The 25,560-nt window shown below is 37.9% G+C and overlaps 1 protein-coding gene across 1 annotated transcript in view; it reads right to left on the reverse strand.

Moving 5' to 3' along the window:
* The window catches only part of KCNH8 (potassium voltage-gated channel subfamily H member 8), a gene marked incomplete at both ends in the record, with an annotated part of 247,880 nt that overhangs the window by 21,214 nt on the left and 201,106 nt on the right, over nucleotides 1–25,560 (reverse strand). The window contains 2 exons of the mRNA XM_084247027.1: nucleotides 3,555–3,593; nucleotides 24,710–24,924. Of these exons, the coding sequence (XP_084103153.1) occupies nucleotides 3,555–3,593; nucleotides 24,710–24,924 (254 nt within the window). The remainder of the gene's footprint in view (nucleotides 1–3,554; nucleotides 3,594–24,709; nucleotides 24,925–25,560) is intronic.

The raw sequence follows: 25,560 nt of genomic DNA on the forward strand, positions 1-25,560 counted from the left end.
TTTCCTAGTGAAAACCCTTCTCTTGATCTTGTAAACTCTCTTGGTGGACAGCTGGAGGAAAGGTTCATTTTCCCTAGTTTGCATCTAATTTTTAACCAGACTATCACTTGTCATAGTAGATGATGAGATGCTCTTAGGAATAAAATCATTTCAAATTTTAATGGAAGAAGTGGGCCTAGCTGTTTTGAAGTTACCAGCTCTTCAGTGGAACAGCCAGCAAAATTATATTATCTCTAAGAATAAAAATCTTTCCTGTTTTGGATCACATATAGTGAAAGATCAGATATGTGTTTTCAGTGACTCTGCTTCCGGCTCAACCTGTTCTCACAGGTAGGCAGGAAATGAAGCAAACCTTTCGATAGGCTCCCCTTGAAGCGCCTTGGGAAAGGAAGGAGAAAGTATATACCACCCCCATTCTAGGTCCCCTGGATTCTTGACTGGGGTCATTCAAACTTAAAGGCTAAGAAGTAAGGATGGGATAGGAAAGGACAGCTGAGGTGATGATGGAGGGGCAGGGTGGAGAGGACAGCAAAGGCTAGGCTCGTGGCCTTCCACAGAGTCACTGTCTGGGTATGTATACATACAAGTATTGCTCTGCCTAGGACATGGTTTTCATGCTCTGAGATCAATACATCTTTCTGTGCCTCATTTTCTTTTGAGGACACAATCACTTATAATGGCTTATAAAAATTTCTAGTAAAAATAAGATAATAAATGGAAAAGACCTAAGAGTACGATTTAAATCATGAGATGTCATGGTTGTAACTCCATTTTGATAATCTGTTGGCACACTGGCCTATAAGGTATTTTACTGTAAATATGAACTTGAACCTGGGGTGACTAACAGGCCTCACCCATTCATTTAGGTCATAGATGCTGAGTGAAACTAAGGTCAGTTTACTCATAAGGTTTTCTTGTACTTTAATATTAGTAACTCAAAATGTCTTGAGGAAATGTTTTAGTAGACTCATATTCCCAACTAGATATGATTATTTTAATAAATGGTGAAGTTATTAATTCCTTATTGGGGTAGTCATTGTTTGCTTTTATTTGTTTTTACCACATTTTAAAATTTTGTGCTGTTAACAAAAGTTGGGCCCACATGGAATTGTAGGGAACATTTATATACTCGTTCTATAGGATAGAACTTAACTCACCCAGCTAAAGAAACAACAGGGCACCCTTCTCAAAGAAATGAAAAACAATGAATGCATTCTCTAATAGGACTATTGTTTATATTTACATTGACAATTTAATCATTCCTTTGTTTCAAGGAGACTCCATTAGCCCTAATAGAATCCTCTGACTAATAACCTAGAATGTTTGCACTTCTACAAGTCTGTTTAAATTTCATATTTTCATTTGTCATGGAGACTTGATATCCTGGGCAAGTTGCTTAGATACTGACTCCTGTGATCAAGACAGCTGACATTGCTTATAATAAGAATTGACTATCCTACCTACTATATGGAAGAGCAAAAATGTAACCCCAAAATTGAAATTCAAAAAAAATTATCCCATCTACTATCTACTAAATGCTCAGACCCAGAATAGCTTTCTGTGCACTTTTTTCAGGTCACCTACACAGAAACAGCTGTTTTTCTTGTACAGCAGGATGCACCTGCATGTACATTGCCATAAAGTTCAACCACAGATTCTTCCTTCTCATCTGACCTACTCCTTCATTCTCTTTCTGAAAAATGCTTCTGTGATATCAGTGAAGGTTTTTGCACCCATCATCAAAGAAATCTTTAATTCAACTCATGACATTTTGGCAGGATAGTCATTCAAACTCACAAATGAATAGATTCACTCACACCTATCTTGACTAAAGGAGAAACCTAATAAAGTCTTCTGGTTGAATGCATGGACCTTTGGTGACACAATCCTAGAGGGCCTGTGGTTTACTAGTACAGTGTTGGTCAAGTAATAGAACTGTTTAAAGTCTTGGTTTCCTCAATCGTAAATTGGTAATGGTGTGATTAAAAAAAATTAGAGAATGGAAGTTATGCACTTAGTAAAATTCATAGAAAGTCCTTACTAAATGCTTGCATTTGTAATGATGATGATTATGAAGAAAATAGAGACAACATTTACATCATAGCATATTTATATAGAGCATCATAGCAGGTGCTATAGAGATTGCTGGTTATCTTTTTACATAATCTCCTCATCTTTCATAGTTAACAGAACTCTTAATGTACCCTGCCCACAAATCATCATCTTTGCCTTTCTTTGCCACTTGATTTGACCTTAGGTTAAATTTTGAGTTGATAGTATAGAAAAGCATTGGTCCTAAGAAACTTTTAGGAAGATTCACAGTAAGAGGGAGACTTCTATCTTGTTTTCTCACATTTCTTTGGTTTCTACTCTTAAATATGAAGTGGATGATGGATCTCCAGCAACCATCTTAGAAAATAAGGAGATCTTGAAGGAGGAAGCTAAGTACTGAGAATGATAAAGCAGTAAAAGAAAGTTTGGTATCCCATCGACACACTATTAGTATTTGGAGGTGTCCATGAGAGGGAAACAGTGAAGTCTTAAAAACCCTGTTGTTCTAGTGGTCTTTATATTGCAAACTAATCTCAGCCTAAATTATACAGATTTTTTTCCCCATGAAAGTTAAGGATATTGTATTCTTCAGAGAGCTATGAAGGGGGGAGGAATTGAAATTGGAAATCCAAAAGAAAGCCACATCTCTCTTCATGATAAAGAGAATATAGGAAAAATTCTAAGGGAAAACATGTAGAGTTTGTATAGAGTAGTGAAAAGAAGTTGAGAATAGTTGAAACATAAAGATCATTTTCCTTTGTTTCTGAGGGAATTTTGTAGAGATTAGGGAGAAAAGATAACTAGTGCCAGAGAGAAATGTGGTTCAGAGCATTGAGATGTGTTCTTAATAAAAGCAAACTGCATTTGCTCCCCCATCAAACCATCTTCAGTAAATTGTTAATGCCTTTGAAATGTGTTCTGTGATTGGATTTATTTATGTGCCCCTGTGTGTATGTGTATGCATGTATGTGAATGTTGGTTCTGCTTCTAAGAGCCGACAGAGCAATAAAAGGAGTTCTTCGTAAGGTTCCTGTCATACGATTCCCGGTAATGAAAGCCCAGGAATCAGATCAGATATATCACAGATCTTTAGGAAAGTTTTCTGTGAAATAAAGGGTATTTAATAGCTGGGATTGTTTGAAGAGCTCCAGTGAAACCACTTTGAGACAATCCCTGAACCATATTGTTTAAAGCATGGGTAATCATGTCACTACATCAATTGGATGCTTACTGATCACTAATTTTAGAAATAATAAAAGTACTTCTAAGACCAATACCTCAAGACTGTTACTTTGTTAGGTCTTAGTGACAACCTACTTTACAACAAAGGTAGAGCTATGAGTTTCAATACTTCTGGATTTCTAAATTCAAGAAAGTCACTGCATCTCTTGTGAGAAGTATATTAAGTAAAAAGAAAATACATAAAGTCCTCTAGGGGAAGATAGATTTATGGAAATTCTACAGATTTGAGATAAATATTTGCTCTTTGGCAAAAGCCTTACCTGTGAGACTGTAGATTTGTTCGATAATCTTGATATCACCTGAAAGAACAAACAAACAGAAGTTGTAATGATCATTTAAACCTTCCCCGCTGGGTAAGGATTGGAGAAACTGGCTTCTCAGGAAAGAGACAAAAGTTCAGAATTCTGGGGGGCAGGGACGATGGGCAGTGTAGTCCAGTTAAGAGAAAATTCCTCCATAAAGATACCGAAAGTACCTCCCACGCCTACCACCAAGGATCTCTAACTGACCAGTGTGGTTAACAAAAAAGAGAAGAGCAAACTGAAAGTTTAGTATAGGATACCTAGGAAATAATGAACAAAATAGTGAATATATTGACTGTTTTCCATCTTGACTTTCTCATTGTTCTAGCTTTCCATCTTCCCTCTTCCTCTTTGCTCCCCTTGTACTACATTCTCTCATTTTCCATGATTTTTCTCTTTGACTCTGAAAACAAACCCATGGACTTTAAAAAAAATTAATTTCATTTCTTTCTATTTCTTCACCTCCCTTCTTACTTGATTACGGTGGAGGTGATATCTCCTTTCTTTGTCATTTGGTTTACTCACTATGCTGTTCCTTGTGGAGGGAATTATGTCTTGGGGGATCCTGAGCCTCTATACACTTGAGCTTAAGATCCCATTCATTGTAAAAGAGAAAAAATGCTGCTATCAGTTGTGATATGCCATCAATTGTAGACATATCTCAATTTTAGAGATGCCAAAGTATGAAAACAAGTATGTCATAGAATTAACTAAGCGTGGATCTCAGGTCCCATCTTGTATACAATCAAACTATGGTGCTGTTGAGGAGTATGTGGAAAAAGCACGTGCCCTCCACGATGTACAAGAATGTTCAAGACATTATGATATATCCTGGAAACGTGCTTCACATTTTAGCTACATTGTCTTTTGTTCAGATATACTTCTTTTATTTTAAAGTGGTAATAGATGCTATAAATTAACATAATTTTATTCACATGAAAAAAAAAACTTGCACTCGAAAATGATCTGCCTTGTAAGTGAGACATATTTGGTAATTCTGTCACCCACTCACTGTTTTTTTCCCTAGATGATTAGGGAAATAGATCTGTTATTATTTATACAAATGTCAGCATCATTATTGCTGTGCAAATATATGTTTCATCAATGTTTAATTTTATCAAAGCAGTCAACCCATTCTACATCTGCTTAGTTGCCTAAATATGCATTAATCAGAAGTATTGTAGACATAAGTTTTATAATAATTCCCTAAGTGGTGACAAATAAAACAGCTGAATAATTAAAATGTGAAAAATAAAACAAAATTATGGTGCTGTTGCTACTGTGGTAGACACAAAAATGTGTTTTAAGAAGCCTTTCAGTAACAACTTGGTAGAGAAAAGGAATGTCCCAGTAGGATTTAGGGGCACTCAGTGAGATTCAGAAATGAACAGTTTCAGGTCAGAGGTCCCTTTGAGGTAAGAGAAAGGTGCTGATCTTAGTGTCTTCTAATTGGAGTGTGACTCAGCTCCTTAGTTTTCCTGTTAGTATGAGTTCTAGCAAGTTGCTCAATCCCACGTTGCCTTTTATGTATCAGCACTTTTCAAATGTGTGCACACAGGTGACTAGAAGTGACTCTGTAGACTCTGCTACAATGGTTTGTAGACTTAGCAGATCACAGGATGCCTTGAGGGAGGTCCCTAAACAAATCAGATTCCAAGGCACCAGCTCCAGCGAGTCTTTTTTTTTTTCCCAAAGATTATTTATTTGTACAAGAACCGGGGTACAAGCCAGATGCGCAGGAGGGTGAGAGGACCCACAAGAGACAGAGTGGGGAACAGAACAGGCAAACTGATGAAATACACTGCTGAGGGGAGCAGCAGGCGAGACAGGAAATGTCTGCCGTGCCATGTGGGACTCTCGCCAGCCGTCTGGGATCGAACCGGCGCTGCAGAGGCTGAAGACAGTTTCACAGCACAGCACTCAACTGCCTGTGCCACCAGGGGAGGCCCAGCGAGTCGCTTTCAGTTGGTGGTAGGTGGGACTCAGGTCTCCAGGTGAGGTTTGGGGTCATCGATTTAGTTCAAGCCCCTTCCTTTGGAGATGAGGAAACTTCAGCCCACAGAGATGAGATGACCTGTTCAATTCATGCATCATGTCAGTGGCCAAATCTTTTCCCCAAGCCTCACATCCTCACTCTCTGTGTTCCTTACACAGAATTGTAAATTTTCTTAGGTGCCTCTTCCAGTAGTCAATGCTGTCCCTTGGGCTAAAGTCTTTATGCCTGATGTGTGTATTTTAATGTGGCACTGAGCTGGATGATTGCTACATGGCAGACCCCAAAATCTCATGACACTAGGTTACCCAAGCTCTACTTGAACGATTTCAGAGTCCCAGAACTCTTTGGAAATTTAATGGGAAAAAAATGCATGGATATGACTTGTGAATGGAAAATGTTAATCAATCCCATTTTTTAAGTTGTTCCAATAGCTAGAAAAAGACTCAATGGCTTTGAAAGTTTTGAGAAATGCAGTCTTACTCAGGTTTGAGTCCTTTGTACATGAATTTTTTTAAACTTTCAGATGATAGGAAGAACTGTTGGTAATCTTCAATGGGGATAATTTAAAAAGGACTGAAGTAATAAGAGGTTGGCGTTCAAGGGGAAGTAAATCAGACATAAGAGAAGGAATGGAAGTTTTAGCAATCAAGTCTCAAGAGGGAAAGATGGTGAAGGATTAGCCCACTCGATCTTGGAATTGTGCCCTCAGTCTGTCAAGATGGAAGTAGTCAAGTGTGGATAAGAAGGACTGAGGATATTTCTCAGTTTTCTTGAACAGACTTAAGACTTTATTACCTTGTAGATTGTGAGAGAAACATATTCTCAGCTATGGTGAGTTGTTTCAAAAGTGTCTACATAACTTTTATTCTCCTTCCATCCAACTCTATCCTACTGGCATAGTCTGTCACTCTGTGGGTCTAGTAGAAACTGAGAAGGAGGATTCTTAAATGGGCAAATACTATTAATTGCCATGGACAACTATACTATCAGCACCATAAAGGCAAATCAAATTCACAATTGTTTTCAGATGATGGCAAGAAGGCCTCAAAATTCTACTATGGAGGTTGAATTGCAAATGGTAGTCAAACTAAAATAGATTTTAGATTAGAAAAATGTATGTTTTTTCTCATGTTGTCTAGTTTACTGAAAACATTTCTGTAAGCGCTTTCATAGGCACATACCTGACCTTGGCCATCCAACTCATTTTCCCCTAAATTTTTAAATTCCTCAATAGTAAATTTTCTTCATACTAGGATTTCCATGAATTTTTTTTTTATTTTAAGGGAGCTCTTTAATTTTTTTCATCTATTTTCCCCATCCATTAAGATGTCTCTGAATTATGACAGACAGTACTTTATTTGACAACAAGGTTTGGGGTCCAACCTTTCAAGAGATGCTAATACCCCACTTTTTAGAAAGAACTTGAGTGGTTTTCTAGTAGTTGTAAGGTGTAATCAATAAGCTGATTTCAAGAGGCTAAACCACCAAGAAATTGACTACTATGAAACAGGAAGGAATAATGTAAATAAAAACCTCTATATTAGGAATCCTACATATAACCCAGGGGGCCAGTAGTTCAAGGAAGGTAGGAAATCTATTTCCATCTTTCACTCTGTCCACACATCAGAATTACAAGCCCCTGTATAACTCTGCAGCTATGGAATCTCCTAAGACACTGAAGTGCTCTGTAAGGGATGTTATCTATAGCTGATTGCTCAATTGGGAAATGAAATGTGAATTACTAGCCTCTTCTTTCTAACTGATTCATAATATCCTCTGCTTTGTTAATAATGCCACATTGATTAAGTCACAAAGCAGATTGAAAGAACATGTGTCCTCATTCAGAAAAAGGGATTATCAAATATTTTATCTTGTTCACTGGACGACAACATTACTATAATTGGTGGCTGTTTGAGATAAAGAGAATATTAATGAAAGATACTGACAAATAGCTCCATAACTCACATAGTTAAAATGCCTATTCTTACAAAAACAAATAATTACCATGTAGTACAGGCAAGTAGCAAATCCATAGCTCTCATTTTCATTTTTGATATGTTTCTTCTATAGAGTCAAATGGAGGTGCCAATAAGTAGTGGATGACAGCAACGGTGGGTGGAAAATGAGAAGAGGAGTTGGAAGCCGCTAGAGAAATGATAGGCTTTGAAAAAGGAAACATTTATTTTCAACTAAACAAGTCTGAGAGTGCATCACCCTCTATGCTCAAGGAGAGACTTCTAGGCTGGCCTGAAACCCTTAGTGGGTACTAGAGTTTCCACTGCTTTTTGTATAACTTAAAAATAGAAATGAGATTTTAATGAAAAAACTGATGATCTTGACATTTTCCAATTTCAAGCTGAGCCTTGCGGTCAAGACAAACTATTAAGAATGAGAGGAAGATTCTCTTCCTTTAGGTAATTGCTATCACTTCTGATGCAGAAAGCACAGGTCAAATAAGGGGGTTCTGAGTTTACTGTGTGCTGCAGCCAAAGCTGGGGAGCCTCTGGTGTAGGAAGCCCCACAAAAACTTATCAGTGATGTATATCATGTTAAAAGTCCTCTGTGCTGGGGGATTGGACCTATTTAGGAGGTAGGATAGTACAGTGGTTAAAGAGCTGGGATGTTCCTAGTCCAGTTACTCATCTTTTTGTGTCTGTTTTTCTATAACCTTAAAGGTGGTACATTTGATAACCCACAGTAAGTCTTTAAATTACTTTTGCTTTTCTATTTTATTAGAAATAACAAAAGTAATTCTGTCTCTGTTCTCTCACAGAAAATCTCCTGGATTCCTTCTGTTCAGATGTTTCTTCTGATGGGAACATCTGATATTCCTGCCAGAGGTGACAGGTAGGTGATGCCAGGACTTCCTGGCCTCTTTTCTTCTTCCAGGGAAAACCCCTTGGGATTTTCTCACTTCAACTTAATTACCCAAAAGGAATTTGCACATAGGATTTATGATGAAAAGGTCTTTGCATAGTTATACTTGTTAAGTACTTGGTCTAGTATCTCCATGAAGAATAATAATATTAATAAATGTTAATGATATTATTATTTGCATTTATTATGAAGAAAAGTTTTCATTAAATTAGCGGGGAATAGGACATTAGTATCTAAGTCATGGATAAATCATGGATATCTAAACATTCACACAGGTGGGTTTGTCCAACTTGAAACTAACATATATGTAGGACTCATGTCCTTAACCAACGTGCCATGAACTTCCTAAGCATAAGTTTTTCCCCAAATTGCTTCCTTAGCAGAAGGGTCATTCCATGCTACACAGCCACAGATTTCTTTGCACAACACTAGTTGGAATATCTCACATGAAATAGTGACACGGCATCCTATTCTTTCTCTCTCAATCCTTTATCTGAAGTAAGAGAAGACTTTGTCCAAGGGAATGAATATAGTCAACAGATATTGCTAATATACAGATTAACTCAAGCATGATTTCAGCTTCCTATTTCTGAATTCAAATGCATGAATTACAAGGGTTTAGAATTAAAAGAAAGTCCAAAGAAATCTCTTAATACTTATTTAAATACTTGTAAAATATGGGGCGATTTCGAGGGAGTTATTTGCTAATATATGGTTCATATCATTGGAGGGTGGGGAAGGAAGTATACATACTTTGTGAAGAAAACTACAACTCTCTCAGCGATGACATACAGCTTAAAGAGCTCAGTCTGAAGGAGCTATGTACCAAATCAATGATTTGGGAGTTCAGCAGGGTAATCAGTGCTGAAAGAATTTACACAGTTTAAACTCATTATATTGAGCCAAGATCCCACTCCCCCCAGTGACCTGCTTCTGATTAGGGTACAATGGCTCCTGGTTAGCCTGTAAAATCAGCTACTATGTAATTGTAAGGAAAAACAATTGCTGGTTTCATAAGATTTTCAGGATACATGCTGAGCACTTTGGTTCCAAACAAGGCCGGTGAAGAAAGATGCTCAATTTGGTGTGAGAAGTTAGTGCATCTCAATTCCCCGATGGCCCTTTTTAAGCTAATAGTGAAATGCCTAATTTGCTGCCTAGGAAGCCCACTGTCAATTATGAACTGTAACAAAAAAGTTGAACAGCCCCTGTATGTTGAGGACAGTGTTTGAACTGGTATGAAATGGGCTACTTTGCTTATTGGAATGGTAGTACCTAGGTTAAGTCACTGAAAATGGTCCCTGGCATGGGGCCATGATAGTGGGTCATAGGCAGCTTGTACATGACCAAAGGCATGTATTTATGTAGTTAAAAACTCTTTGAGGGCCTCCTCTGGTGGCGCAGTGGTTGAGTGCTGGGCTGCGAAGCTGCCCGCAGCCTCTGCAGCACCGGTTCGATCCCCAGCCTCCGGAGAGGGTCCCACATGACGCGCAGACCTCTCCTGCCACCCACTGCTCCCCTCAGCAGTGTATTTCGTCGGTCTGCCTGTTCTGCTCTCCACTCTGGCTCTGGTGAAAATGAATATAAATGAATAAATGTATAAATGAATAAATAAAATCGTAAAAAAAAAAGGTGGAAAGATTAAGAGAAAAAAAAAAGAGATGGATTCTTAAAAAAAAAAAGAAAAAAAAAGAAAAAATTCTTTGAAACTTTAGCATGAAGAATAGTATTCATCATTGCATTCACACTTTTACCAAATATGCAAATTTTTACCAAGCATGCAAATTTCTAGGTAAGCAAGAAAGTCTCATAGTTAGGAGATGCGAGGCCAAGCTTCTTATGTTACAGCTTTCTTATATTCAAACATGATGTGTGGAGCACATCACAAGATATTATTGACTGACTACATATTGACTAAAAGCACGGCTTTTTGAGAATTCACAATGTGAACACACATCACTGGAATTCAGAAAGAAATGTCTGATTTGGTAATTTTGTCTGTCTAGTGATGCTCCAGAAAGTTCTCTGAACAAAAATTATCCTAGACAAAGTATGCTTGGATCTATGTCCAGTTTCCTTCTCTAGGTCTCTTTCTTTTTTAACAAGTTTTTTAAATTGAGGTATCACTGGCTTACAACTCAATGTAACTGACAGGTACAGGTTCACATGTCCTCAGATGTGCTACTACACCAAGCCCAACACCAAAGCCTCAATAGTCCTCTGGCATAGTTTGTTGGGTCCCCTCACCTCTTTGCTCACCATTTCTTCCCTGTCTCCTCTGATAGCCTCAGTTCTACTATGGGATCTCTAGGGCTTAGTTTCAGCTTAGTTTTTTCAGGTCTTTTGTTTTGGTTCTTTATAGTCCACATTTGAGTGAAATCATCCAATTTTTGAAAAACATAGAACACACATGAATTTGCATGTCATCCTTGTGCAGCAACTATGCTCATTCTAATTTTAGTCTGTGTGCTGCCAAGGTGAGCACTGGGTCTATATTCTTGCCTAAAACATGCTTCTGGTATGGAAAAGCTGCTTCTCCAGTTATTTAGACAGTAGTGTGTATTTTCTTTTTCTTTTTTTGCATACTTATATGTTGAGTCTGAGCTTTCAATATAAGATACATTTCCCTTAATCTTTTAAAATAAAAGAGTGAGGAATTTAAGGGAAAAGTTTGTGGGGAGAGGACCCCTTTTGGAGTTATCTCATGGCAGCTTAGTCACCTTTTCCAAGTTTGAGGAAAAGCACAGTGATCTCCATTGAGGAACTCTTCTTCCTCATAAAAATGGGAACAGGGACTAAAGCATATCCATTTAGAAGGAACATAACTTCTTATAGATGGTCATTTTGAATTTATAGAACTATCTAACCAAGTTATTTATAGACTTGTACAAAAACATCATTCTGTTTAGTTGCACATATGAAATAAATTTCCATTCAGAACAAATTTTACATGCAGAACAGATTCTTCTCTTCAAGTTTTAAAAGTACTTCCATGCTAATTCATTCAGAATTCTTAGACATTTACTTTTACTTTGGAAAGTGCTATTAAAGTGACTGGTAAATTATTTAGAAAAATGGAAGCACTATTTTCAGGCATGAATACCTTCCTATTTATCAGTGTACTTGGTAGATTTACTTTTTATAAGACCAGGATTTCTTAAATATCCATTTTCTGTGTTCATTTGCTACTCTTCATATTTTTTCTTAAAATATGCAGTGGTTTGCATACCAATGTTGTGTTTCCTGAAGAATGTAGTCTTATTTAAATGGAACACAAAAAAGCAGTAATGAAAGAAAACACACACATAGAGCAAAACAGTTTAGGGCCTGTGGCTCTGGCTGGCTAGCTGTTCACCAACTGTATCCTCCTAGACACAGAGGCAGATGAGATTTCCCAGACTCCTGCACTTAGGCTGAACCGTGGTTTCTACATCTGAGCCCAGAGTGATGTCAGGAGAGCCTTCATATTCTCTCACTTCATCTGATTGGCTGGTTGGGTACAAAGTATTGAGTGGAGGACTTTGAGTTCTAAAGTACTCTGAGACCTCAGGGATGATGGAGTCATCAGATAGAGAAAACCTGGACCCCTGAATCAGTCTGTGAAGAGCTACCATCTGTATATAATGATATGAATGAGATATATCTCTAAAACCTTTATTCTATGTCATAGAGTAGCGTGCTAAGACTTGGAGCTATTCATTATAGCATTTAGCCCGGCCCTACTAATAGTCAGTTATCAATCACCAAGACTAGAGATGAGGAAATAGAAGCCCACTGAAGCCATCCAACACTTAGATGCACTGAGTCTAATATCTAGCATCTATTACTCTTTATGGCATAATCACATTTGTTTTTCTTTGGCTTTTCCATATGGGATGCTAACATTTTATACTATCAAAATGGAAGGGTGACTAATAACATTAAAGAAAAAATGTAAACTGTATAATCTAGAATATAAATATGCTTTGTTAGACTTGGAACTATTTATGAATGCTGGCAAAATACAGTGACACAGATTGGCCACCATATGCTCTGCTTTTAAAGACCTTAGTCTTTCAGGGTAGAAAATATAAGTGGGATTACCACATCACTAAAAGCTTAATATCTTGCAGATGTTCATCTCAGAATTTTCCTTAATCATTTCCCTCAATGGCATGGAAACCAAATCCTCTAAATCCCAGTCCGTCAACAGAAATGCTTCTTCCTGGGTCCCTCCACCCTTGTAGGTTTGTCATCATTACCACCTGCTGGTGTTCTAATTCATAATTTCAAGGTACTTCAATTTTCCCCCTTACTTGGCATCGTATTTGCTCCATATTTCTGACAACTTAGCTACTGTTTCCTCCAGTCACTCTTGGCATCCCAGAAAGCTGGGTTTAAATGGTGAGCAAATAGATGCCTCAAATGTGATGAATCCGGGGGCCTCCAGATCTGCCTGCTGAGCACAGTCTGCACTGCGGTGTAAGCAGACTGTCTCTGCCATATGTCATCCTCTCTGCTGTCTACACCCTTTTGGGGAACTTCATGGGAAAAGCACTATTAAAAATGTTTATCCTGGGATTTTGTAATTTGTTCTTAATTTTCATTTAATTTCCACCAACTAAGCTCATTTACAATTGCTTTAATCATTCTACCCACTGACTCAAGGCTCTAATAGTTGAGTCTAGGTGTGGGATTAGGGGACTAACTGAAGAAATGTCCCACATCACCAAGGATGACCTGGGATACATTATTAGATTAGCATCATCCAAACAGTGAGGTATTCACTGCAGTAAAACATTCAAGATCATTCATACAAGTTCCAGGCTACCAAATTCTTTCACAGGAACAAGAAACAAATAAGATTATGTTGTTTAAAAAAATAGTAACGTTTCCACAGATAATGTATGTGCAAGTTGATTGAGAAATGGGGAAAACACTAATTTAATGATATTGGGGAACACAGAGGAAGAGGGATTCAATAGACTAGGGTGGGAGACTGTGGGTGCCTTGGTGGTGGGTGTGGTTTGGTGAAATACACCTGAGAGATGACTCCTGTATTTCTGAATCAGATAGTGTTGTAAACCAACTGTCCCTTAATAAAAAAATTATTTAAATATTGCTTCTCTCAATGATACTCCCAATTCTTTTACATCACTCTATGTATAGGAGAAGGTGTGAATATATAAGAAGTACTGAGAAAGTATTACCTGTTCGCAAATGTGGTATACTTACACTTCACAGAGATTTTTATTCATTTCAATAAATAAGGTGGCCTCCAAATTCTCACAAGGAAGAAAATGTTTCTGGAAAGAACCTGAAATGCTATTTTACATTTGAACTGATGGTGGAGGGAGATTTCCTAAATTTACTGTGGAACATTGAATGAGGGAGGGAGAAAGAACAATGATTGAAAAGCATATACTTGAATGGGAAGAAATTCTCCCAGAAGTAGACTGTGACCACAGGGTTATTTAACAAATGGAGGGACTTAGGAGCAAATAAATGCAAAAATACCAGGAGAGAGGACACGTCAAATGGCCAAGTTACAATAGTTTTGCCACCTTACTCATCCTCTTGTTAATAAGATGTCTTTCCTGAAATTTTTAGGCCCAGTGGGGTTTTTGATGAGACAAGACAAGTGCTATCATTAATGCTTAGAAGATTAAAGTGGATGTGTTATTCTCAAAATTCAGAACAGCCTCTGTTGAAAATCAGAAGGCCTAAAGGAGACCAGGGACTTTGTGGAGAGTTAAGTTGATTTGTGGCAGCAGGTGTTAGTGGACAAATGCACTAGACTTTAATTTAGATTGCCAGTATTGGACTCTATAATGTTTGATTCTTTCATCAATTCTGTATTTTAGGCAGTGTACTGCTCAGCCACTCAGTTCCTGTACGGATCTGACTGTACTCAGATCTGTAAAGCAAACACATTATTCAAATCTCAGTGATTAAATATTAAATTAAATGAGTAAACAACATATTTAATAAACACTAGCATCCTTTCCTCATCCGTAGATGGTTCACTAAATATTCAGTTGACAAGAGAAATGAAAACTTGATAAGATATATTTTGAGTTTGTTGGACTGAATTTTATTTGAAATGCATGCTTGGTGTTGTAGATGGGAGATTTTATCCATAATGAAAGTCCTCTTTGACTGTGGGAAAGCAGTAATCTAACACATTTAAGGTATATAATTCACTCTGATTATATATCTAACCAATGACTGGAGTTTTTTTTTTTAAAGATTTATCTATATTCATGCATACAAGAGCTGGGGTGTAGGTTAGAGGTGCAGGGGAGTGAGAGGATTCAAACTAGAGAGGAGACAAACTAGGGAGCAGAACAGGAGGATTGACTGAAACACACTGCTGAGGGGAGCAGCGGGCGAGACAGGAGAGGTCCGCTGTCCCATGTGGGTCAGCTCCCTGGCCAGGGTATCAAACTCATGCTGCAGTGGCTGCAGATTTCTTCATAGTGCTGACACTTAACCACTTGCACCACCAGGGAGGCCCCAATGATGGAATTTTAATTCTGTAAGTGAATAAAATTTTCTTTTCCCTCCCCTTAGGGCACTTGTAATCAAGAGAAAAACTGAGTTTTACTAGATGGCACCTAGGGTCCCTTCCAGCTTGAACATTCTGTTATTCTGTGGATGTGGAAACTTGTATATATAAAATGAATGAATTAAATTCCAGTAAGCTTCATTAAACACAGAATTGGTACCAACAATTTCAGTAGGAAAATATTATAAAGATGAATAGAATATAAGTATTGTTCTCAAAGAACTTAAAGGTATACAACTACGTTATCCACTTATAACTTGGTTGAATTCTTACGATTCATTAAAAAAAATTTTCCCATTGAAGTATAACATACAGGAAAATGTGCACAAATCAAAAATATACAGCTTGATGAATGATCAAAAAGCTCTGTGGTTCTCTTTTTCCTTATATTTGACATGTGATGTTTATTTTCCCGTGGAAACATGTTTCTGGTAAATGCTCCAAAATCCTATAATAGAGCTAGCATTCAGGGCTCATAGGATTAAGGGATAAACCAAACATTTATAACTGTTTTCATGAATGAACTTACAGTAAGTTTCAGTTGCATTTGGAGTCATGTGGTTTGGGACTGCAACTGCAGTTTCTCACCCCTCTACTTACTTGCTGAGGGAATCTTCCTTAGCTAATTCTGTATCTAGTACATAAACTGAACAGTTTATCTCCAAAGTTATAGTAAGAATAAAATAATTTCATGCTTGCACAGTTCTTAGCATACAACTTTGCTATATGAGCCACTAAACCGTCATCATCATCAACATCATCTTTGTTGCATAGAACCTTTGTCCAGTGGGCAGGGCTGTTAACCCAGGTCTCTAGGAGAACTGCAAGAGGGCAAACTCTGTCCTGTACCTCTAAGGCTTAAACAAGCATCAAAAATGCAGTGACCACTATTGTATATAAAACAAAAGAATGTTTGTACAAGTTCAACTGTTTTAGATCCCACCTATAAGTGATATCACACAGTATTTATCTTTGTCTTTGACCTATCTCACTTAGCATAATGTGCTGAAGGTCCATCCTTGTTGTTGCAAATGTGTTTCAATTAAAAAAAAAAAAAAGGTATCGCTTCTCGGCCTTTTGGCTAAGATCAAGTGTAGTAAAAAAAAAAAGGTAGTGTGGGGCCTCCCTGGTGGCAATGCGTGTTGAGCACAGTGCTGTGTAGTTGTCCGCAGCTTCTGCAGCACGGGCTCGATTCCTGGCCAGCCAGGGAGATACCGACTTGGTGCGGCAGACCTTTCTTGCCTTGCCCGCTGCTCCCCTCGGTAGTGTGTTTTGGTCAGTCTGCCTGTTCTGCTCCCTGCTCTGTCTCTGGTGAATCCTCTCACCCTCCTGCACCTCTGGCCTGTACCCCAGTTCTTGAATAAAAATAAATAAATCTTAAAAAAAAAGTAGTATGGAATGGGGACCCTGGGTTCCCCCACAAGAGTCAGTGGGTCCAGTTTGAGGATTCCTGGTGGATGAGTCTAGGTAGTTTTTCATTCTCAAGAGATGTGCCTAAGTTGAACACAGCCTATTTGTATGTGTGTGCATATGCAAATTTGCCCCTTTTTATTTCAGGCAGAACGTCTGCTGTTCCCTGCATGATGGAAGCAACCAGGGAAGTAGGGAAAGAAAGACTTTTTTGTCTTGTTTATGGGATGGCAGGTGGCCTCTTTATCCTCTGACTTTCTCAACCCAGCTCACCCCCTTCTCCCCTCAAAGAGTTTAAAAATCTAACTGCTCACTGTTCAACTTATTAATACAAGCTGAAATACCCAGATGTTATAAAATGTGGCTGATCTCTTTGCAGGCTGTATCTCATGCTATTTGATTGACAAAAGGCTGCACAGGAGAGCATCCAGAGGAGATGAAATTTGAGCCCACTCAGGGTGGTTTATATAGCTTTTGGTGTGTGCTCTATTTTTTGTGCCTTTATTTGTAATATATATTAAATGGGATTTCGTTTCTAGGAAATGTTGTTGAGATGTACAACCCACAATAATGCAGTTGCCCACAGTTCATATATTAGAGATTTGGTTCATTTGTCCAACAACTATCTCAACCCACCCACCCCTTTTTAGGATCCTGTCTCTTATCCCAACTTCTCAATCTACAGGGTTGCCATGGAAATCACCATATTACAATAGCACAATCTCCTTCCATCCTTGACTGTCCAACATGCATACGCACGTGCTATCTGTGCCTATTTCCTGCCATTTGGACACAGAAACAACACAGCAAGTCCAGTGCAGTAGAGAGAAAGAAAAAGTAAGAAGTAAGACATGGAGAGGAAATTCTAACAGAGATTGAGAACCAGATTCTAAGAATTCTTGAAATTCAGAGGGGTGTGTGTGTGTGTGTATGTGTGTGCACATGTGTTCTATGACTTCATAAAATATACCTGGAATCCTCACAGTAAATCTCCTCTGTCTCTAATGCTGTATGAGTTGGATTTCTATTACCTGCTTCATGCTGAATTGCCCCCATACTTACCAGGATTCTCAGACTGGCTTATTTGCCAGTGCCCCGATATCAGCTTTGTCTAAAATAGAATTTGAAAAAGAAAGAGTAACTTCTTTTAAGGAATATAAACCTCACTTCTCTGAACCATGAGATGGGCAGAAAAGACAACTTCAGGGTTAGAGGAGGGAGTAAACTTAGAGGTCAGTGGCATTCAGTCTCCATAATCTTCTTTGAGAAGGATAAAGATGGGAATGAGGCTAATAATAATGGAGGGAAAGAAGCAATAAGCTCAGGCGATCACTAAGCAGAGATGAGGACAACAATCAGAGGAAGTAGGATCTGTCCATGGTATGGTAAGTTCTAGAGCAACCCTCATTTACTCAACATCATGAGCATAAACACAATACAAATGCTTTGGGGACACTGATGAAATATAATCTCTCCTTCAAACTATTGTGTTTGCTAGAATATCTGGATCCCTGAAAGATACCACAATGCAGAAAGTTCCAGAATGTAAAAAATATATTGGATGCAAGTAACATTTCCAGGCCATTACTTACTAAGTTTTTTTCTATTACACATGGCACTGTCTTAAGCACTGTAAAGGTGTGTGGGGGGGTCAAAGGGTTCACTACCGGATACATCAAGGAAGGTTTTTTTGCTCCCTATGGAAGAGTATTTTAAATTACACAACTGACAAACAAAACACTTGTTGTGCCTGGGATGGCAAGGAAAGCTGACATGATAAAATAACATGAGTCTTTTTCAATATGCAATTTTCTAAGAACAATTACCTCAGAAAGGTGCAGAATTAATTATGTTCTCTTGTTACACAAGACTGAGCTAGCAGATACACACCTACACACAGGCTACTCTTGAAGAGCTAAGTATCTGAGCTGTCAGATCTGATTTTAAAAATTATTACTATTCAGTAAATCATTTTCAAGAAAATTGTTTCTAAGCAGCCCAATCTTATTTCATATTGAAATAAGGACTAAATTTAAAGCAAGTCCCTCCTTTGGAAATAGCTCCCTTTTGAGTTCGATCTTGAATTAAATTGTAATATAGTCACATAAAAGACAAGAGATTTTGGCAAATCACAGACTTCTCTGGGAAAGTCTATTCAGGCTTGTTTTTATCTAAGTGAGGAAGCCTGGAGTTGAGCCACATGGATATAGAACAGCTTTAATTACACAAGAAATTGTGTAGGGCCAGGAAGTCCAAGTGGACACAACTCAAAAATGTGTGGGAGTTAGATGTTTTTTCCAATGATACTTGTATTTGAGATAGGGGTAACTTCTGAAAACAAAACTGGAAATAAAGATTCACCTTTGCATATTAAAGACATGGAGTGATTTGCATACTGGACCGGGATCTAGACTACCAGAGAAATATTCACACTTGCTATCACCAAGGCTCATGCTGACTAAGGAACTGAGAAATACATGGCACAAAGTACAGATTTTATACCTTGCAGTTTACTATTAAGGGCAACAGGCCTAGAGATTTATAGATATTAATTGTAGGTATCTATGATTTATATAGTTATAGGCAATAAGCTGCATTAGTAGACCCTGAAGTGTTCCACATGTAAATTCATTTCACTCAAAAAGTTCCTAGCCTCATGCCCTGGGAAATAACAGTGAGGGGAACAAAAGTTTAGAATGATTTAATGGTTAGCAGTACAGGTTCTCTACTTTTTGGGGGTATGAGTGTTTTAAGAGTTCATCTATTTCTATAGAAAATATGTATTAGCTTAGATTTGAAGGTGGATCCTTTTTAATCTTAACACAACTTAATGTTACCAGATCACCTATGGTAATTACGTTACTGACCGGTACAAGGTTGGTTTGTCCCTCATATTTTTCAGCATAAATTGCTTCTATAACTTTTGAAAACCTCTTGTGCTGAACCTGGGGGAAGTAAAAAACAAGTGTTTTTCAATTTAACTTTTCTTTCAAATCCTACTATTGACTCTGCAGCTTTGTTACTTCTGAGAATAGAATTCCAGATTCCCTTGGCTTTTCATTTTAAACTCCATTTTCTGGCTATGTAGGCTGCTGTCATCAAAGACTTTACTCATTTTCTCAAAACTTCATGTAGGTTCCAGGTCCCAAAGTAGAGTTTTTGCAATTCATTCACTATTTGTTCAACTATATATTAAACTATATATTAAATGTTGATTCTGCATTATGCTCTGACTTAGGCACCAAACGTATAGCATAGAACAAGATAGAGTTTCCAGAAAGTAGACATTCTAGTAGGAGAAATTGATCATGTATAAGAAAATATGCATATTGAAGTATCTTTAGATCTTGGCACATGCTATGAAAAAGAAAAAGTGATGTGATAGAAGATAACTAGGAGGGGTAGACTCCAAAGCAGGTGGTTCGGTAAAGCCAGAGGAGTGGCATAGTAGGGAGAGAGAAGAGTTAAGGCAAGCTGGGACCTAGCACCATGTATGAGGGCAAGCAGTTTGGTTTGCTAGAGGGTAGTGCTGCGTAAAAGATGACAGATGAGTTTAAAAGGCAGGCAGGAGGATAAGGTTATGGATAAGAATAGAGCAGGGAGGACCATTACTTCACTTCTCATCTGTCATGGTCAAAAAGTAAGATTCAGCACCTGCCACACATACAGGTACCCATATGCATGAAACTCCATCGGTTGGCGAGGACAAGTCGACTCTTCTATTGGCATGAAACCTTTACATTCAATTATGCTTATTTACACATGTGTTGACTAATATATATGGCCATTCTGGAACTTTTGTATTGACTTATGATTACATATTTGTTTCACCTGAGGGTCCAGACTAAGGCATTGTATTTTGTAATGATATTATTTAAGTCATGGTGCTTGGTCTACAGAGTGTGTTAGCAGAGGAGGGGGACATGGGATATTATGATGAATGTTGAGGTTTTGAGCTGTTATGGGTTAGCCCTAGAAACCACCCAAGTGCTATCAAAATGCCAAAGTAGACAAAAGCTGCTGAGAGCGGGTGCTCCTCAAGGGCTCCCTTGTTTCTGCTGCGAGGACCTCCTCTGAACTTTGGTGTGACCTCTTATGCTATATTGGAGATGGGGGTTCAAAAGTCTTCACCTAGAGGACACTGGCTTTCAGGAAAATGGGGAACTATCTCTGTCTTTACTAAATAGTGGGGCAACTGAAGGAGCTTTTATTTTTTTAAGCTGATCAGGTTATATTGACAATTATGAAAAATGAGGGGAAATGAGATAATCAGCACAGTTTTTAATAGAGCTCATCATTGAGAAACCCCTCAGTAAGTTGAACTGGAGAATTGAGCATCGTTTCCAGCAACAAATGTGATTTGTTGCTCCACAACCAAGCCCATGTCTACCATGTGCAAAGTACAGGATATTTTATATGTAGCCACATCATTGTCTGATCTTCAGTCCACTAGCATTATTAATTTTTGAAAGCAGATATTTTATTTTTATTTTTTTAAAGTGATTCTGATTTTTTTTTTAAGATTTATTTATTTATTTATACAAGCACTGGGTACAGTCAGAAGCGCGGGAGGGCGAGAGAATTCACCAGAGCCAGAGAGGGGAACAGAACAGGCAGAATGACGAAGTACACTGCTGAGGGGAGCAGCGGGCGGCAGGAGAGGTCTGCGCGCCATGTGGGACCCTCCTCCAGTGGCCGGAGAGCAGCTGGGGATTGAACCGGCGCTGCAGAGGCTGCGGGCAGCTTCGCAACCCAGAGCTCAACCGCTGCACCACCGGGGAGGCCCCTGAAAGCAGATATTTTAAATACTCTTCAATCATTTATTTGCTTATCACAAATTCAAAATTTTTGTATTAAGGCAAACTAAATTTAACAACCAACAACAGATAAGTTTGTGCTGAAATCAATTTCATAGGATTTACCATGAGAAGCACTGAAGCAAATTTCTCATAATCTGCGTAGATAGAAATAGCCAAATTAATCTGTGTCATTATTGGGGTCACCCAGGAAATATAAATGAGGGCAAATATAGAAAAAACACTGGGTGCAAAAAATGCATAATTAACAGGAGGTCAGACTAGTGCTAGCTGTTCTTTTCACAAACTTAGAAAATATCTTATACGTTTTTATTAATTTTTCTATAAGAGGTTGCTGAGCTGTCATTCTGAAGTTATATATATTTATCACTGTTTTAGAGGCTATAGCTTATTGCTACTTTCATGTCTCTTCTTAATTTTAAAAATTTCCTAAAATGCTTTTTGATTTTTCTTTTAAAATGGGTTCATTATTTGTCTTCTCTTTACCCAGATGCTTATGAACTTGTAGTTTATAAGCTAGTTGGGGTTACCAGGTGAGATCTGGAAGGCAAAATTGGAAAGATGCCAGACAACTCAAGCTAGAGAATGAAGCTAGGATGTATCTGAAATAATGGGGGCTTGGAGGGTAGAAAGAGATGTGAAAGCAGTAACAAATGACTGAACATGTGATTTTTTTAAGACTAAGAACAGGTAAGTTACATCTGTATCTTTTGCATTTCCATGCAAATATTCCTCCTTCTAAAACCCATGACCAACTTTCCACAAAAGCTTCAGCCCACCAAAAACTTTGTGTGATTGGAAATTTTTGAGTGTGTGTTCTGTTTATGGAAATCCAGGACAGGGGCCAGTTTCTGCAACCAGAGAAAGTTGCAGAGCAGAGTAGGAATCCCTAACCCTAAATTACTATCAGAATACAGCTTCTCCTAAGAGTCATGCTACAGAAAGGGGTACTCCAGTTTTTCTTGCCTTTTGGAAGCGCAACAGCCCAGGATCCTAGTTATATATGTACATAGAAGTTTTGAGTGTTCAAAGTTTAGGAAATACTAAATAATAGAGGTTTCAGAGATAATTGTCACTTCCATTTGTTATTCAAAATGCAGTTCACAGAGAAACCTCTGGAAAGAAGTCATTCTTTTGGTTCTAGCCAAAATGAATTAGCTTGCACTGAACTAATCCTCAGTCATAAAGAATTATAAAGCTGGACAAAATACATAAAATAACTGTTTGAAAGCACTGGAGAGTAATCAACTCAGTTAGGTAAAACTTGGAGGTCTGTGACCCCTGAGAAAAGGGAAGCACACCAGTGTGAGCACCATGATTACCTAGGAATTTTCCTGAAGGAATTTGCTATTTCATTTGATGGAAGAACAGAGTAGAAAAGAAAGGAGCACTCTGGCTGAGGAGAGAGTGGGTGAAGTTCAGGTGCACCAGACGACCTGGAATTTCTGAAACCCCAGAGAAGAGGCAACTCCACCCATGTGGCCCATGAAGTGTGAGCTAGTTCCTAAATCCAGCCCCTGGGCAGCCCTGCAAAGGAAAACAGCCAGCAGAGGCAACAAGGCAGAACAGAGCTTTCAGCGGTGCTATGGTGCTGAGGAAACGGAGATCAAGCCTGGTGAATGGGAGGGACTTTGGTCAACATCCAAGACTCTGAGCTGAAGAATTAGAAAAACCATGTCTTAGAAGTAATGGTTGCCACTCTAGAGTAGGGTCAAAATTGAAATAGACCTAACAGAGCCTCAGAGGATGTGTGTGTGGGATGTCCGTGATGCACTGGTACTCTTTCTGCCTGCCAAAAGGAACCTTATCCTGTTTGTAGGAATATAATATGGACAGTTTTTCAGAATGAACAGCTACATTTAAACAAAATTATGACATCGGCTACCAAAAGAGGCAAAAAACAAAAATAGGTAATCAAAATGATCCCACTTGGCAATTCAGATCTTGGAGTTTTACAATCATTATGATGAATGTTTCAGCAAATAGAAAAAAAAGAATATATATATTTTTTTAATCCATGACAAAGGATCCTTAAAAAGTAATCAAATAAAAAGAAAATATTGAGGTTCAAAATTTTCATTTTTCCATGCTGGGGAATGTTGGCTATTTCTCAATCTCTCAATTCTTTCCTTTTTTTTTTTTTTTTTCAGTTACTTCTACCCCCTAATTTATTTTCACTCTTCAAAAGCAGTTGTCATATTAAGCTGTCATGGAGAGCACAAGAGACCCCTGTAGTTTTAAAATTCAGTTTGTTGCATGGGAAGACATGCAAAGTGCCTTAGATTTTGAGATGACAGTGACCTGGACTTAGCCTCTGTTCTAGTCACCTACGTTTGTGTCATCATGTACAAGTTACTTAACCATCTGATTCTGTTTGCTGTTCCATAAAAATTGACTGACATGTACCTTACAGAGTAATTTTAAACACTAAATGAGATCTTTTATAGGGACAGAATGCTTAGTACAAATAGGTTTCCAACAACATGGACATGTCCTTTGCTGTTTATTGCTCTGAATGGAGAGAGTGTATACTCAGAACTGGTAATCCTGAACTTCAGAATAGGAGACCATTTCTGTATTGACTGTCATGCGTTTTCCTCAGTCAAAATGAACTAATGCACAATTAGGATTCTTTCTCTGGCTTTTAAAGTACAGAATATCAATGACTAACAGAATACATGGGATTGTCAAAACAATAGCTTCTTAGACTCCTGGGGGTAAAAATTGAATACTGCAAATATTGGGGACAAAGCTCAAGAAAACAAAGCAAGGCTTTGGTTGTTATATAATGCTATGCATGCTCTGGCCTGCCTTTTCACAATCATTCCTATTAAATCATTTGTCTCTCTGACATACCTAATGAAGTCATATTCACGACCAGCTTAATCACAGGATGCAGTTCGGTACATATTTTGACAGGAAGGCTGTTTGTATAAACTGAAACATGGAGCAAATATATATTTCATAAAATGTTCATTATGTTTTCAGTGTGACAATCTTTGGCGCTAATTCTTGTATGCATATTTAGATATTTTTAGAATGTTTTGGGTTCTGGTTAACAAAAAGATTATTCTGAAGCAAAATCCATGTCAAATAAATGGAACAGAACAACTATAAACACAATAAATTGTATCTGGAAATCTTTAAATTCTGGAGAAATCACACATCTCTAGTTAAATATTGTATATTATTAAAATTAATTCTAGTTATAAATACATGAAGATAAGCAAGAAGTGAGTTAAGAGAAGTTACCCATAAATAATACTTTCCTGGAATGTTGATGATAAACTCCAGGTTTGACTTCTAGCTAATTATTTAATTGCTCAACTAATGGCCAAATAGTCATATCTTATATATTCAGAGATTTTTTAAAAAGTGAGGTGAGGTCATGGCCTATGCCTTTACTGTTAATGATCTCCTGGCCCCATGCTATTAGGCCTCAGCACTAATTAAAAGGGAGACTTACATCACTCTCATGACCTTCTCGAAGATTGTAGGTAAGGTCATGCTGAATGTCTTCTACGAATTTGTGGGCATATTCTGGGTAAAGGTCCAGCACTTCAAAGAGTCCTTTGAGGATGATACACTGGAGATCACAGTAGGTTAAAGCCTTCACATCTGCATTGGTCTTGATCACTTGGTCCTTAATTGATAGATTTGCTCCAATTAAATCTCCTTTCCCTTGAAAAGGTGAAAAAAAGATGTCACTTAAAAAAAAACAAACAAACAAGCTTAAGACTGGAAAATTCATTTGATTTACAAGCTTCATTTTTGTGTAATTACACTGAAAAGAGAAGAACATTTGTCTGGAGAAGGGTTTTTAACCTCAGCAATGTTGCAATTTGGGGCATGATAATTCTTTTCTTGGGGAGGACCTTTTCTTATTCACTTAGTAGACTGTTTAGCAGGATCTTACATTCACATTTCCCACCCTCACTCATGACAACCAAAAATATCTTGACATTGCCAAATGTCCTCTGACTGATAGCACTGTCCCTGGGTGAGAATACTAATCTAAAGGGTCAAGGCCAAGAATTGTCGGTCATAGATGGTTCCATACGGGCCTCACAGGATTAAGTGAATGACTTTAAACAAACCCTTTGACATTTTTGTCACAGTTGCCTTAACCCTTCAAGGGAAATGATAAGGGATTAGACTGCATATTAAAAGGCTCTGTATTATTGAGATTAATATATCAGGAGATGTATTAATAATTTTGATTCTAGCAGTGTGGACAATAATATAAGCATTACCATCAGCTCTCAAACATACTCAGGTTGTTTTATTCATCTCTGAACATGTCTATAAGATAGAGGG

This window comes from Talpa europaea, assembly GCF_964194135.1.
Source record: "Talpa europaea genome assembly, chromosome: 11".
Lineage (NCBI taxonomy): Eukaryota > Metazoa > Chordata > Mammalia > Eulipotyphla > Talpidae > Talpa > Talpa europaea.